At 47.9% G+C, this 14,794-nt stretch overlaps 4 protein-coding genes across 4 annotated transcripts; 1 reads left to right on the top strand and 3 right to left on the bottom strand.

Moving 5' to 3' along the window:
* The first annotated feature begins 151 nt into the window (after positions 1-151).
* F4807DRAFT_417773 (Metallo-dependent phosphatase) lies at positions 152-2,972 on the top strand. The gene is made up of 5 exons (XM_047997269.1): positions 152-549; positions 716-771; positions 840-1,640; positions 1,722-2,130; positions 2,272-2,972. The coding sequence occupies exons 1-5, from the start codon at positions 279-281 to the stop codon at positions 2,682-2,684; spliced, it is 1,950 nt and encodes a 649-aa protein (XP_047855997.1). The 5' UTR covers positions 152-278; the 3' UTR covers positions 2,685-2,972.
* Positions 2,973-3,655: 683 nt separating this feature from the next.
* F4807DRAFT_390608 (secreted aspartic proteinase precursor) lies at positions 3,656-5,210 on the bottom strand. Its single transcript, XM_047995895.1, has 2 exons — positions 4,317-5,210; positions 3,656-4,239 (listed from the first exon to the last, which is right to left on the bottom strand). Exons 1-2 carry the CDS (start codon positions 5,038-5,040, stop codon positions 3,740-3,742), a joined length of 1,224 nt encoding a protein of 407 aa, XP_047855996.1. The 5' UTR covers positions 5,041-5,210; the 3' UTR covers positions 3,656-3,739.
* A 5,739-nt stretch (positions 5,211-10,949) lies between these two features.
* F4807DRAFT_390568 (uncharacterized protein) lies at positions 10,950-12,230 on the bottom strand. Its single transcript, XM_047995894.1, has 4 exons — positions 11,755-12,230; positions 11,560-11,691; positions 11,407-11,508; positions 10,950-11,323 (listed from the first exon to the last, which is right to left on the bottom strand). The coding sequence occupies exons 1-4, from the start codon at positions 11,815-11,817 to the stop codon at positions 10,994-10,996; spliced, it is 627 nt and encodes a 208-aa protein (XP_047855995.1). The 5' UTR covers positions 11,818-12,230; the 3' UTR covers positions 10,950-10,993.
* F4807DRAFT_390561 (uncharacterized protein) lies at positions 11,985-13,563 on the bottom strand. The gene is made up of 2 exons (XM_047995893.1): positions 13,166-13,563; positions 11,985-13,112 (listed from the first exon to the last, which is right to left on the bottom strand). Exons 1-2 carry the CDS (start codon positions 13,427-13,429, stop codon positions 12,699-12,701), a joined length of 678 nt encoding a protein of 225 aa, XP_047855994.1. The 5' UTR covers positions 13,430-13,563; the 3' UTR covers positions 11,985-12,698.
* Positions 13,564-14,794: the final 1,231 nt, after the last annotated feature.

Here is a 14,794-nt window from a genome sequence, read left to right as displayed (position 1 = left end):
ATGGTGCCTGAAATCCTGAAATTCTAGACCGCATGCCTTGGCTAATTGGTGTCAAGCGATTGGCTCACGGCCTTCAGGGGCTCCAGGGCTTAGCTTGATGGATTCTTAACGGGCCCCGAGTTCCACTAAAGCATCATCGAATAGAAGTTGACGTTTATCGTCTTACCGCCTTCGCCTCACAACTTTATATTTACTTACTCAGCCCTACTATCACTATCATTCTTATCCCTCTTCCTTATTCTTTCACATATATTGTTATCTATTTATCCTCTATCACTATGCCAGACAAGAAGGCAGAAGTGCCTCCTAATGAATCTGTAACTTACAGCTCGGGGGCTCATGACGGGCCTCCGGATTTAAGGCTTGTGCACTATAATGACGTCTATCACGTTGACCAGTCAAGTAGCGAACCGGTAGGAGGTGCCTCACGATTCATGACGCTCATAAAACATTATGAAGAAGACGAGAAATTCAAGGGCCAACCAAATTTGGTGACTCTGTTCTCCGGGGACGCTTTCAATCCCAGCTTGGAGAGTTCCGTCACCAAAGGTATGCATTGCGACTCAGCATGGGGAAGCAGACTGCGTTAAAGCAGGTATTCCCCAGCACATAATACTCGAGAATATGTACCCACACTGCTTTTCATTTCAATTTGCGATCTCAGATGTGAATGACGGTCGCTAGAGAGCTGTAGACTAATCGACTAAATTGGCAGGTGACCACATGGTGCCCCTGTTGAACAACATAGGGACAGATGCTGCTGCTCTAGGAGTATGTGTCAAGTCAAAACTCACTACCTACACTAATCTGTTAGCTTCACTGACTTACGATACGAATAGAATCATGACCTTGATTTTGGAGTCCGCCAATTCAAACATCTCTCTTCCAAGTGCAAATTCCCATGGCTCATCGCGAACGTGTTGGATCCCGCCTTGGGAGACTCGGTTCCCATCGGGAATTGTAAAAAGACGCACTTCATTACCACTTCTAACGGCATCAAGATTGGCTTGATAGGGCTTGGCGAACGCGAATGGCTTGCTACCATTAACAGTCTCCCCCCTGATCTTGTCTACAAGTCTGCCACTCAGACCGCTAAGGAGCTTGTCCCGCAGCTCCGAGCCGAAGGAGCCGATATTGTCATCGCGTTAACTCACATGCGAGAACCGAACGACAATAAGCTTGCCGAGCAAACCGACGGCATTATCGATATCATCCTCGGAGGCCATGACCATTACTATAGTCATAGCGTAATCAAAGGGACCCATGTCTTGCGTTCAGGAACGGACTTTAAGCAGCTGAGTTACCTCGAAGCCAGGCGGAAGACCGACGGCTCGGGTCGATGGGACGTGGATATCATACGGCGGGATACCACGTCTGCCATTCCAGAACACGGACCTACCATTGAGCTAGTCGAGAAGTTGACTTCTAGCCTAAAAGCAACTCTCCAGAAGCCCATCGGCTATACGGCCGCACCTCTTGATGCTAGATTTAGGACCGTTCGACTGAGGGAAAGTAATATCGCCAATTGGGTGTGCGATATCATGCGACATTACTACTCTGGAGATTGTAGCTTGATGGCTTCGGGCACCGTTCGTGGTGATCAGGTCTATCCCCCCGGCCCTGTTCTGCTGAAGGATATCGTAAGAAACCCTTTCGTTTGTTGGCGATTGAAACCTCCAGAAACCTTACTGGGCAGAGTTAGCGGCTTATTCTTGTAACAGATGAATTGTTTCCCGTTCGAGGATCCTGTCGTGGTGATTAAAGTCACGGGACAAGCTATATGGGATGCCCTGGAGAACGGGTTGTCTCAGTATCCCGCCCTCGAGGGACGTTTCCCGCAGGTGTCCAACATCACCTTCAAGTTTGATGGGGAGAAGCCTAGCGGGTCGCGCATAGTCTCCGCCACGATTGGCGGGGAGCCGATAGATATGGCTAGAAAATATGTCCTCGTCACGCGAGGTTATATGGCCCGCGGAAAAGACGGTTACGATAGCCTCTTGATAGAGGAGGAAGGCGGACAGGCGGAAGAAATCGTGTCCGAAGAGAACGGGATCCTGATCTCTATGATGCTTCGCCAGTACTTCATGTCTCTCCGTGTGATGGGACAATGGAAATATTGGGGGAACAATAGTAAGAAACCCTGCTTTTCATTAAACGGCTCTCATCACCTCACACCCTCTCCTTCCACCTATGTTCATGACGAAGATGTTGAGGCGAGAAGTCTCGGTTCTTAAAAATATTGACGAGGTCGTGTGGATTAACATCTTCTAGTTGATCGGCACTGGAACCGCGTCACCAGCAAGGTCAACGAGACCCATACGCACCACGACCCGGCGAAGAGTCCCGCAAGTCCAAGTACGGGGACGAAGGCTTCGGGCTGGGACAACTGGACGCCGCAAAAGATCCGGGAGCGGAAGTCGTCGATAGTCCGGGCCGACGAATCCGACGACGAAGACAGCGATAAGAGCTACGACGCGAAGCGAGGACTGATCCCCGAGATCGAGGCGATCGACAAGGAGATGCAGATTATGCGCAGAGTCTTTGCTAAATGGGCAAGGATCGCCCGCGTAGAGAGCCGCCTCGGAGAGGAGCTGAAGGACGGCGAGTTTGCGGTCGATTGGACTAGGGCCATCGCGCCGAGAGTTGAGGGGCGGATTATATGTGTTGGTGGCGAGCAGAAATAGGTGGTATCCCGCAGCTTTCGATGATTGCGGAGGAGTACGGAGTACTCATTACGAAGGTGATGATTTGTTATGAATTTATGGTTCTTAAATGAGTAGAAAAGACACGATCTATTAGAGCGGGTTTATGTCAATGATGAGCCTAATGAGAGCCTGTGCAAGCAGGCATGTAAGACAGGAATCGCGTTTCCTTCATTCGTATCCTGTAATCATGGTTGGCGTCGTATTTCCAGATGGTAGCCATTGTTATGGTGAAGATAGAAAGAAAGCTATGGATAACTCTAACAGGAGTATCAGTCCATTTAGATCAACGCCATATTCACCTTTGACCATCGCTACCTAGGTAGGTATCCATTCAACGACTGATTAGTCGCCCCTAAAAAATACAAACTCGATATAGGGTTGAGCCTTCACTTCTTATTCGAGAAGTACATATTTGTACACCATAGCCCGTCAATGCACTCTGTAGGGACTGCCAAGATAGGGGAGAGATTATATAGTTTAAGTCAAGACAACCTCTCACATTCTATGAAGCCTATGTTGCTACTACCTTGGATACGAAGGTGACTAAGCCCTACGAGTACCCTGGTACCTTTGAACATCCTAATGAAAGGTAGGTAGAAGACTTGGATTGGGTTTTGAGTTTATTGAGCTCAGTCACAAGACCATGAGATGCTTAGCAGAGTCATCAACTCCCCCTTTACCCCTGAAGTGAAATGGTTGCACTTATTCCAGGCTTAGCGCTTTCAAGATCTTCCGAGTCACTCATATGGTGAACACAATAGGTATGTTAGAATTGAATTTATTACCGCCCGAAAAAGTGATATACAAGCGGCGCATCTAATAAGCGATGCGCACGCATCACGTTACGTCAATCATATACAAGCATAATATATATCATCCCAGACCAGCCCCCTGATCCAACCCCGATTCAATCCGTTCACTCATCCCCTCCCCAAGACCGTAGCACAATTTCTTGCACATGATCGTCGTGATCTCATGAACGGCTTATATACCTAGGGCACGTGCCCACACCTTGGTAAAACCTTGCCAGATATTTACAAGTCCTTGGCAGCCCAGCCGAGTCTCGGGCTACCGGTAGACTGGTCGAAGACGACGAAAGCGGCCTTGAGAGCGACGTCGCCGAAGATGGACATGCCGATGTCGGAGTCAGACTGGATACCGCCGAAGCAGTTGGTGCTGTCGACGGCGGCGTAGTTGATGTATTCACCGGGGATGGTGAACTTGGCGCCCTCGACGCCGAAGACGAAGTCGGGGGGAGTGGTGGAGCAGGGGAAGACGTAGCCGCCCTGCGTGTTGTCGAGCTTGGCGCCGGACACCTGCTTGTAGTAGGCGCTCACGACGGAGTCGGGGAGGAGAGCGAGGGTGGTGCCGGTGTCGGCGATACCGGCGATGGAGGAGCTCTTGAAGCTGCCGGTGCCGATGCCGTAGCCAGTGGAGGTGAAGCCCCAGAAGCCCTGGCTGTTGTCGACGTCGGTGTAGGTGATGTCACCAGTGTACTTGGACTGGTCGATGACACCGAAGTCGTAGGTACCAGCTATTTTAAAGGTGTTAGCAGTGACTCGGTCAAAATTCGGGATTTGTGAATTCAGGGGCAAGAGGGGGTAATCCTACCAGTGTGGTACTTGAGGTCGGCGGTCCAAGCCGCGACGTCCAGCTCGGACGCGATGTTGTCGAAGAAGGTCTTCTGGGGGGTGGGCGAGACGGTGTTGATGCTGCTGAAGGCAAGACCGAGGAGACCGTCGTTGTTAGAGTCGCTCTGGAATTGCGAGGAGACCTTCTTGGCGGCCTCGACGGCCTGAGAGGCGAAGGTAACGCCTCCGACGGTTACGGTGTCGGTGTAGACGTCACCGCTGGACGAGCTGCCGTCACCGTAGGAGATCTGCCAGGTAGCGCCGCTGAGCTTCTTAGCGGTGCTGCTCTTGCTGGGGTTGTACTGAGTCTGTCCGCTGACGGAGCTGGAAGGGAGCTCAGTGCTGAAGACCCAGAGGTCCGAAGAGCCGGAGTCGAAGTCCAGGTTGAGGGTCTGGGCCGGAGTGCCGATCGAGACGGGGGTCAGGTACTGGATGTCGTTCTCCTCGGGGGTGGTCTTGGCGCTTCCGCTGTCACGCTTGGAGATCTTGAAGTCGGCGACGGTCTTAGCGAGCCCCTCGGGCAGCTTAGCACCGTACTTGAGGTAAGCCTTGGCCAGCTGAGTGGGACCGTGGGGGACAAAGCCGGCGTTCTTGACCTGAGGGACGGAGAGAGTTCCGACCTTGGTCTTGGGGGGAGTGGGAGTGGCGGTAGCAAGACCGGCGACGGCGGCCGCAACGGCGAGTTTTCCAGCTGAGGCAACCATTTTGAACAGGTAGAATATACAATGTTTCCGACAACGAATGGATACAGCGAAGGGGAATGAGTGTTATATATAAGTATATATATATAGAGAGAATGCTTGTCGGTGTTGGCGGCTCAAGATCTCCTTGCGTCGAGGGATATCGAGTAGAATGTTTGTGTCCAACTCGGACGGGCAAACAGATATTTATAAGTGAGTGTGAAGAGGGTTGCGATCGTGAACAAGACGGAAAGAGTAGGTGAATTGGGGATGTAGCAGGGGACTAGTCCAGGGGACCGCTGATCTCCCAGTCTCCCAATCGACGACCGAAGCAGCTGCACTTACAAGACTTAGTAGGGCAGTTATGTTTATCGAGCGTGAGCTACCCCCCATGCGAAGTGGGTTCCGAGGACCACAGCTGCCGTTACGGGCAGGATGCTATAGCAAGCAATACGAAGATCAATCACGTCTTTCGAATCGACCCTTAGCCCATCTTGATCGGCTTAGGCTGTGCGAAGGGGATGGGGGAGGGGAGAGGCCGGACAGGGCTCTGGTTTGTGGGACGCGGCGGCTTGGCAGGCAGATCTGAACCAGCAGAATTAGAATAGCTAGCCCTGAGTTTCGCACTGATTGGTCAGTAGTTTTGATATGCTTAATTCGTCGTCCAACGACGGGCGGGCCATCCCCCCCTTCTGGGAGAACTCTCCAGGTTTCTAATTCTCCATGCCGTCGCGCGTAATTCCCGTAGGCCTTCCCCCGTCTTCACCTGGCGTGGATCGCTGGATGGCTATGTTTTTCCATCCCTTTGTCTTGGCCCTTCATGGACCTTTAACCTTGTAACCATGACAATGTCATGTCATGTCCTCTTCCCTCATCTATATCCCCCGAAGCGATCGTGGATCTTCGGGATCACTCTCGGAAGCATGTGAGAGAAGCATTCGGGGGCCGGGCTGGAGAAGGCGGTGATTTGACGGTTACGAAAAGATAGAGAGATGAAAGGGGACGGGACCGCATGGATCACTATTGCCGTCAATGTCTTACAACAGGCTTCTCTAAAAGGCCCTAGACCAACCACGTTGGGCATCTCTCTACTTAGTAGTAAGTTAAAATGCGGGCTATGGCACTACCTATGGCACTATGCAATGCACCCGGCTGACTCGTGCGTGCTTTAGCGCGGCTGGACATGCCGTAGAGTGTTGGAGATCTGCGCAATGATGCATCGTCCCCTGCCCTATACGTACCCGTACGTACTGGCTTCTGCTGAGCTCTACTGGCTCACCACGGGCTATTGTGGCGTTTCAGATAGGGACCTACACCACACCACTCTAGCACATGCCGTGGGGGGGTTAGGTTGTGCGGGATACATAGTATTATAGCTCATTATTAATCGAAACTTGGCGCTTTTTGGCAGGTCGTCCGTATCACTCACCCTCCAAGCTCGTGAATCATCGGCCGCTTCTTCCACTGGCGGCGCAACCTCATGGTCGTTGAGTGAGACCTCAGCTGGCACTCTAGAAAAGAAACAAGCTTTTCCAAGAGCTTCCCCAGATCTTGGCTGCTTGACTCGATGACATCGCGTGTTTTTCGCTAAAGAAAATGACGTAGGGGCCTCCCTTAGACGCATTGTACAACCGGCGTCGCGATAATAAATTGTTTATCCACCCATAATATTATTGTCTTAGTAGTACATCATAAGTTCAAGTCATCCGCTGTAGATCTCGCGCTTCTTAGCTTAGTCTAAATGATACGGGTCTGAACCAGAAATGCGTTAGTAGCACGTGTTAGTGGTAGAAGATCCCGGCCAGTAATAATTCTAAAATTCCAAGAGGCAAGAGGTAAAGTGATAGAGTAAAAGGGCAGATGCCTAGACGAGGAACGAAAGGTAAAAGATTTCCCGACCGAGAGGTTCAGGGGACGAAAGAACGGCGCGAGTTATCAGAGGCCTATGATAGGACGGGATATAGACTCACTTAGACCCCTGTAATAAATGACAGCAGCCTATCTATCTCTTGATTCCCCAGCGTTGCCACATTTGATCGTCGCCGAGCCGCGCATTGATTGGATCTGAGGGAATTCATGCATCGAACCTGGGAGCCCCCCAGTCGGCCCCAGTCATCTCTAGTCACCTCGGATTCCTCCTATCGGAATTTTATCTAAAACGATCGACAGTGTTCTTAAGCTGTGAAGGTAGGTAGGTAAGGTAAAATACCTAGTTAGGCCACCTACTTACATAGCGTACCGGTATCCTGAGGAGGTAGGTACAGAGGTAGGCCGCCGAGGAGATTCAATAGAGCCGTTTTCGACAACGGATCGCAAGGCCATTCGGCCAGCAACGACATTGCAGGCTCCAGCCAAACGATGACTTCATGCAACCCACCTACCTATTCGAGGAGCTCGCCGTGATACTAGGTCTGCTGTCAGTGCCTGATGACAAGCCCTAGCCGCATCGACTTTGCATCGTACAAGCTTTACAGGCACCGGGGTCTTTACCATCCTAGCAATGCTAGACTTTATCAAACCGAGTATGATATTAAGGCACGGCACGCACTGGCAAATCGGATTGATTTGGAGCGAGCTGGTCGGGCAAATCCCTAGATCCAGAAAATCGCAGCCGCCGAGGACCATGCAAATGACTAAGATGTTTAAACATGATGCGATTCCATCCCGAATCTTGTTTAATGCTCCTTCGTTTCCAAGTAACGTAACGCATAACGAAACACAAAGCCACCGGGTACTGCGCCGGGCGGCGTCCCCACGGAAGCTAGACCTTTCTACAACGAGATTCCTAATTCGGACACCGTCTAGCACTAAGCCGAGGGGATATTCAAGCACTAATAGCCAGCCACATTTCAGATTATTCTTAGACTGGTAGGTAGGTTACCATTTAGTCTTAGTGTACCTGCATGTAAACACATTGACGGATCGCATACTGGAGCCTCCTCCGGCAAACGGCGGTCCCGTGCATATGCAATACCGTTGCTAAGTTCGGCTGTCTCCGAACATACCGAGTAGTCACTAAACAGAGAACATCTAAGCCAACGGGCTTGGCTCAATTATAAGCGCGGATGCATTATTATAATCCAGAGTTGACAATAAGCCAAGTTATCGTCCACTGTTGTCGCAAAGGCACCACCGCAAGAACATGAAGTCCAAGGTAATCTGCCTATCTAACACATCGTCTTACATTTACTTCTCAGCGTAGTAGAGATCTCGTATAACAAAAAACCCTCGTAAATGCAGATATCACCAAAATGAACCAATGGTATCTTAAGAGTCGCACCCGCAGCTACCCTGGTCCGGGGAGTGCAGAAGCGGGAGTCTAAAGCCAAGACTTGCTTATATTGGGCATGTCGCCGGAAAGATCTAATGTTCTAGAAGCAGATATAGCCTCTACTCCGCTTTCAAGGTAGCGATAGAGTAGAGGTATCGTGAAGAGATGTTGAATTACGGAGAGTTGTGTTGATTTGTAAGAATCGTGTGGACTTATTCACCACTGGGTTTGCATTTGACCGTAGCGAAAAGGGTAACACGGTAAATGATCGTAATATGCCAAAGTAAATACTTACTAGTTTGACAACAACTACTAGATACTCTTTAAGGACCTGACATCGTAAATCATCCGGTATGTTACCTCGTAACACATAGGGTTGCATTGCTATCCCTACCTAGTGGGCTGGCACCCAAAATCTACCTAATCAACCAACTTGAACTAGCTAAGTCCTACTTAGCTTTGAACCCGTATTGCTCTTTAGTTGCACTTTCCGTCGTCGTTCCCTTGCTATCACCGCTCTTAATCGTGTGTTTAGGCGCACCATTTTCCGTACTTCAAATATTTCACGCTCGACCCCAACCTCCCCTACCTAGGTATCTACCGATACGAGCCAACAAGCAGCATGTTGAGACTTCTACCCATGAGTCTGTACTTCAATTTTACCAGTAATCACACCTAAGTAGACTCTTACTTGTTAGATTAGAGTTCCAAGAGGAACCAGCCTAGAGTACCTCCTACCTATATCAGGTCATTTGATGGACTCTAGGCTGGTATACCATTATGAATCATCTCGTGTTACGAAGCCGGGAGCTGGGTGCGTACGTAGTTTGAGTGAGGTTAGTATATTGCCTGATAAGCAAGAATGAAGGGCAGAATTACTCCGACAACAAACTTGATATTGTATGCTCATGCACAGAAGAGGTGTCTTTCAAGTTGTGGTAAATCAACTTTATAATATAAACTTATTAGTGTAACTCTACTTTTAGAATATTGACGAATATTTTCTTGGCGAGAATATGACAACCTTGGTTCGATGTGATACTATATAGTTATCGGCCGTTAAACACCCCTTGTTCCAGTAAAACGTTCCTAGAGACCTTCCATTACCTTAGCTTTGAGATGTGAACGGGTTATCTGGGGCCGTCGTCCAGTCCTCCCCATTATAAGACCGACCCAAGACCGACTGGAACTTAATCAACTTACAATTACAAGTGTAACAACTAATCGTAGTTAGATGAAACCCTGGTGTTTGGAGAGATTTAGCTGTGTAAGAATAATAACATGAACCCAGGCTATCTGCATATTATCTTTATATTGCTCTTTTCCAATACATACAAGTCTCACGTCTTCATGGCTTCATGGTCCAGTTGGGACTTGGACCTTGAATGTCACAGCTTGGCTAATCCATGTGCAAAGATTAGGTAGATACCAGAGATATTCATGTTTCAAAATGTCTGTGGGTCTTCATTGAATTGCTGTTATTGATGTTTACGTCCGTACCTATCACATTTAGAAAGCTTTAAAAGAACACACAAGATGCCCAGAGGTACCTCCTTGTAAAAGGCAAAGCTGAAGTATCGCTTGGTATGAGTGATCCTGCACTTTATTTCCCTCGAGTACCGTAGCTCTCTGATTAATTGGGTACTTAGTTAACTATATAAGAAGAAAACCTTGAGCATACCTCATTAATAATGTCTCGGAGCCACCGCCTCGGCCATACCTCATGAAAAACTCTGCGTCAGACCATTTGATCTAGTTAGAAGACCTACAGCAAGACTCGAACTAACTTACGTTATGAGCTCTAATTAAGCAGAAGCTAACGCACGACCAGGCGTTTGAACCACTGCGCCTATGTGGGGGTCTTTATACCTCTAGAGGATGGACGCCTTGCTTTGTACATTCCCAGATACAATATTATGTGTTTCTAGAGATATTGTAGAATATATATTGCTTCGGAGAAGGTCCCAAATTAAGATATGGACGCCTTTATCATGAGCTTCACATTATACTGTGATCCCTAATAGCTTAAGCCGACGTCAAGACAATACCTATGAAGGCAAATCTACAACTGGGACTTTGATAATAGCTAGTGATTTTAACACTGGCGGTTTACTGAGATAATCTGCTACCACTTACAGAATACCAAGCTCTTGTTATGGAGAAGTATTTGTCGGCGAATCCACTTTCTTTTTTTTGGTCATACTTGCTCCGGCTACCTCTCCGCTCTTTCGAAGTCGGTGCTCCGTTTTATAGTGGAACTTATGGTAGTACAAAGCCGAAGAGTGTCCGTGGTTTCCCAGGAAATTGTTCTGTCCATATGTGCATGCTCCTTTGGTGCCTCTGTCTATACCTACGCACTTAGATTACCTACCAGGAAGCAAGAATATTGCTTGTAAAGGAACGTGTTCCCTCGCTAGGGTTTCCCTTTTCAACACCAAATTCAAAGCCAGGAAGCGGCCGAACCAGACAGGCTTTTCAGTTGCATTAAGCACCTACCTCTCAACACATTTATGGTATGTTAAATACCTTCTTGGAAATGTACTAGACACTACTTTTCTACTTAATGTAAAGATTACCACTGAATACCTTACAATATCATATCGTGTAAATGGTATGTGAACTACTTGGCAAGAGTCTAGTTAGACTGCGGCCTACCCCCTACTCGATCATGGAAAAAACAACAAAAGGGTGTCCATTTGACCTAGGTCAGGGACAATTGTCCCCATTGATAATGACATTAAACCCTCCCGTGTCGAATGCTTGGCCCTGGATTAAATCTTTATTGCCTGAAGTCTCACAGTCCGTATCATCCGCAATCGCGGTAACGTAGTTTGCAAGAGTGATACTGTTTTGCTGGATCCACCAGGGGTTATCGTTGCAAAACCACAATGCCGCATTCTTTTGGCAGGAATACTTAGTGCAGCGATTGCCGTCCACAGGGAGCTCTGACGCTATCTGGTTTAGCCAATTAACGAGGGCGTCAATGCCGTCTCTTGGGGCAGGCTGTAGGTTTTGGACGTGACAGAGTATCTTGCTCTGTTACTTTCAAAGTTAGACGTCGAGATTTTTCCGTAGCGACATATAATTGGATACTAGGATGGAGCTAGGATATCACTTACTAGTTGTCTCTTTCTTGGAGATTCAACGACGTTTCGCTTGCTGGGTCGGAATTCTTTCCACGAGAAGGTTGGGTTGATGCCCCTAATTTGACTCTCGATTTCCTTGGAATATAAGATAGGTCACATTATGGAAAAGGGAAATACAATACTCACTTCGATAGTACCATTGAATGATCTCTCAGCACCCCCTGGCTCGATAACTCCTCGTATCATCAACGGTGCTACTCTACGCCCATTGAAGAACTCGATATCGGATGATGGAACTTCATCGTGTTCACTGTCGCTCTGGTAGCCATAGTTAGGAATCTTCAACCATAAAACACATGATGTTTTTGATGGTTTACTTACAGCTAAGGCTGCATAAATGCCCAGGGCTATTAGACCCAAATAACTTAGATGCTGGTATATCATGGTGATGATAATGACGATAATGTACCTGGAAGGTACTTATTCGAAACACGTTTATGATGACTAGAAGAATGGGAAGGGAAAGACTTAGATTATATTTTGATCTGAAAAGGTGCGCGAAAGAAATATTTCTTATGCATGGCTACCTATCCACCGAATATTTATACATATGGGGACACATCTATGCGCCTATTTATGTACGTATGTTAGTTAATGTTATTAGGGGCGTAATAACTCGCATCCAGATGTTAGCTGTTGCATGTGTTAGTGCGAGGGTATTAATAGGTATTGTTGGTGGGTGTTAATTCATCATCCAACGTACGTTGGTTACCAAAAAGCCAACTTCGGGTTACCTCGCCTATCACGTACCAAACTGTATCTCATCCCTTTACTCAAGTCATTACCTAATGAAAATGTTGACATCTCGAAGTTTATTACAATGGCCCTTAATTTGAGTAACCGCGCACCAACGAAGCAAACTCTACCTCTAGGTACCTACCTACTACCCATCACCGCAATAGCCCCTTATCGATTTTAACGCAGATATTAGGTAAAGGAATGAAAGGTAGTTTAGGTTTAACTCCTATTAGGCCTGTTGGTGCCTGCCTTTTGTCCCTTTTATCTAATGCAAAGTTTCCGATAGGTACGTAACTTCATACTTGTACTACTGCCCTAGACATAAATAAGGCTACACAAAAATACAGATAACTCGAGGTTAGCAAGGATACTTCAAGTGAGGCAATAATTAGGTAAATTTCAACTCCACCGCCATTCAAAATGTGCCTGCTAACTACTCTTGAGAACCGCCCGGTATTATATTTCTGCTCCTGATGCTTAGTGAAAGCATAGGATCTCCCGAAGCTCTCTTCTTGAAGATGAAGTTATCAGGCCGTAATCTTGATGAACGTCGTAGTTTCATTTGCGCCCAACGCCGCGCCGGTCGTAGGGTCAGCGCTGTTGGGTCCCAGAAGCCGTGCGTAGTAATAGTCCTGACCGCTGGAGCCGACGTCCGCAGCCTCGTACGTGAGGCCCCACGAGGTGCTGGTGTTATAGCTTCCGAGGAACACGCCATCCTGCTTCACGTCGCCGACATAGTGCTCGAAGATCTGGGGCGTATCGCCATCGATCTTCCACATCAAGGCCGCGTCGTACGGGTACGGCGAGATCACCAAAGGAACCCATTGGTAACTCGTCGGGGCACCGGCAGCCGTCAAATCCGTGGGTACCCAACCCTGAAGCTCACCGGCGCTACACTTCAAGGGATTCTTGGCGATGTCATTGCGTGTCGGGAAAGTGATCTGTGCCGGTCCATCAGAATGGCTATACTTCAATCTTGGATAAGAGTACTTACAGAGCCCCACCGCAGACTAGGCTTACGATCAGTACTGGGGTTAAAGGATATCGAGTAGACAGAGGTGTCGCTGAAGCCTTCAATGGCAGCGTTGTCGCTATCGACCAGCTGGATGGTCCAAGGTCCGGCTGTATCGGTCGACGCATCGTATCCGGGATAGGACGAACAATCCTCGGAGGGCAAGACCTTGACAGTCACGTCAGGCGTTGCACCAGCCAAAGGAGCAATGGCGAGCAGAGAAGCGAGGGCGAATTCGGCGAACATCGTGACAGATTATGAGCTTTCAGGAGATCACGGCGCGAAGAAGAGAACGAGTGAATGAGCGCTTGATGGCCTCAAGACGGGATAAATCGAGTGAGAAATGAGAGTATTTATTTCCATCGACCCCTAGGAATAGCCGAAGTGAACTTTTTCATTACACCAAGCGGTATGTGAGGCACAGCACGGAGCTGACTGCTAGCCCTAGGCTTTTACTAGTCTAGACCGTAGGGCTCGCCTGGATCTGGAGTTCCAGTGCATGAAGAAGTGGAACGACTCCGCGAATATGAGATTAGTGTCAGCATATAGTATACAGGGGTATCGATTTAAGCTTAGTTTGGCCATGCCTGATTGGTTATCGTCGACGATGCCTGTCGTGAGGCTAGACATATACGATAATCTCGCTTCGCACTGCAGGCAGAAGTCCAGGCAGGCTATGAGGCTCGGCGGTACTCATCGTGCCGTCGCGCTGGCATTGGTGGTTATTATATTGATACCTATCACCAGACAATGTCACGCCATACAAAGATGAATGACTCTTCAAGATGACTGCACCGAATAAAGAAACATATCGCGAGGTCAATATAGTCCGTATAAGCTCGAGCCTCGAAGTATCAGTAGAAACGTGCCAACTATTAGTACGTAGGTAGGTAGTGTGTGTAGGTTGTACCGGTTCAACATCCCCATTATACTAATATATAACAGAGGACACCGAGAACATCTTTATGTAATCTGAGAGCAGAATTCTTGTAACCAAGGTGAAAGAGCATTTGCTAGGTAGATAGGTATTGAGTTGTAACCTGTATCGATTCAAGGGGGGTTGTATATACAGGTGCCATGATATACATGTTGGCCTCTGCGGCCTTTCCGTAGCTCTCGTCTTGGCGGGGGTCTCCTGATTCTCGAGTAACGACTATGAAGGATTCTCAATTGAATCGGACCTAATATAACTACGGTAATAAAACTCATTTGCATAATGAGAATATCAATAGGTGCTAATGTGTCCCTTGATATGAGATTATCTTTTAACTGGTAGTTGTCCTTAGTCAAGAATTTGGAGGCAAAATACACCTAAGCACCCATAAATGGTTGAAGGTAAAATATGTAAAATCATGTATCATGGTCTACTAAGTTACGCGAAGTTATATTTTATCTCTAAACCCCTGGCTGGAGACAACTGCCAGCCAAAGAGATAATCTAAATGTTCCTCTTTTTCATGGCGAATCGAGTGAACGAGATGTGCGAGTGGCTCTCTGAACCAAACTGCTGTCAGTTTTCCTCGACATCTAAGCAGGTGACACCTTTTTGGATTTAGCTCATCAATGGCTATATTTTCGTTGTCTCTCAATATATTTACGTATTCCATCGGCT

This window comes from Annulohypoxylon truncatum (assembly GCF_022578515.1).
Source record: "Annulohypoxylon truncatum strain CBS 140777 unplaced genomic scaffold F4807scaffold_9, whole genome shotgun sequence".
NCBI classification, from domain to species: Eukaryota; Fungi; Ascomycota; class Sordariomycetes; order Xylariales; family Hypoxylaceae; genus Annulohypoxylon; species Annulohypoxylon truncatum.
The sequence above is the reverse complement of the archived record's forward strand: the minus strand, read 5'-3'. Positions and strand labels throughout refer to the sequence as shown.

Bases quoted from the DNA above. Each gene is read 5' to 3' on its own strand.
- F4807DRAFT_390568 (XM_047995894.1), bottom strand. From the start codon at position 11,817: ATGATATACCAGCATCTAAGTTATTTGGGTCTAATAGCCCTGGGCATT. The intron at 11,692-11,754 runs GTAAGTAAACCA...TATGGCTACCAG, and splicing joins GCATTTATGCAGCCTTAGCT to AGCGACAGTGAACACGATGA. The intron at 11,509-11,559 runs GTGAGTATTGTA...TTATATTCCAAG, and splicing joins CATTCAATGGTACTATCGAA to GAAATCGAGAGTCAAATTAG.
- F4807DRAFT_417773 (XM_047997269.1), top strand. From the start codon at position 279: ATGCCAGACAAGAAGGCAGAAGTGCCTCCTAATGAATCTGTAACTTAC. The intron at 1,641-1,721 runs GTAAGAAACCCT...TTCTTGTAACAG, and splicing joins CTGTTCTGCTGAAGGATATC to ATGAATTGTTTCCCGTTCGA. The intron at 2,131-2,271 runs GTAAGAAACCCT...AACATCTTCTAG, and splicing joins GAAATATTGGGGGAACAATA to TTGATCGGCACTGGAACCGC.
- F4807DRAFT_390561 (XM_047995893.1), bottom strand. From the start codon at position 13,429: ATGTTCGCCGAATTCGCCCTCGCTTCTCTGCTCGCCATTGCTCCTTTG. The intron at 13,113-13,165 runs GTAAGTACTCTT...GGACCGGCACAG, and splicing joins CTAGTCTGCGGTGGGGCTCT to ATCACTTTCCCGACACGCAA.
- F4807DRAFT_390608 (XM_047995895.1), bottom strand. From the start codon at position 5,040: ATGGTTGCCTCAGCTGGAAAACTCGCCGTTGCGGCCGCCGTCGCCGGT. The intron at 4,240-4,316 runs GTAGGATTACCC...CCTTTAAAATAG, and splicing joins CGACCTCAAGTACCACACTG to CTGGTACCTACGACTTCGGT.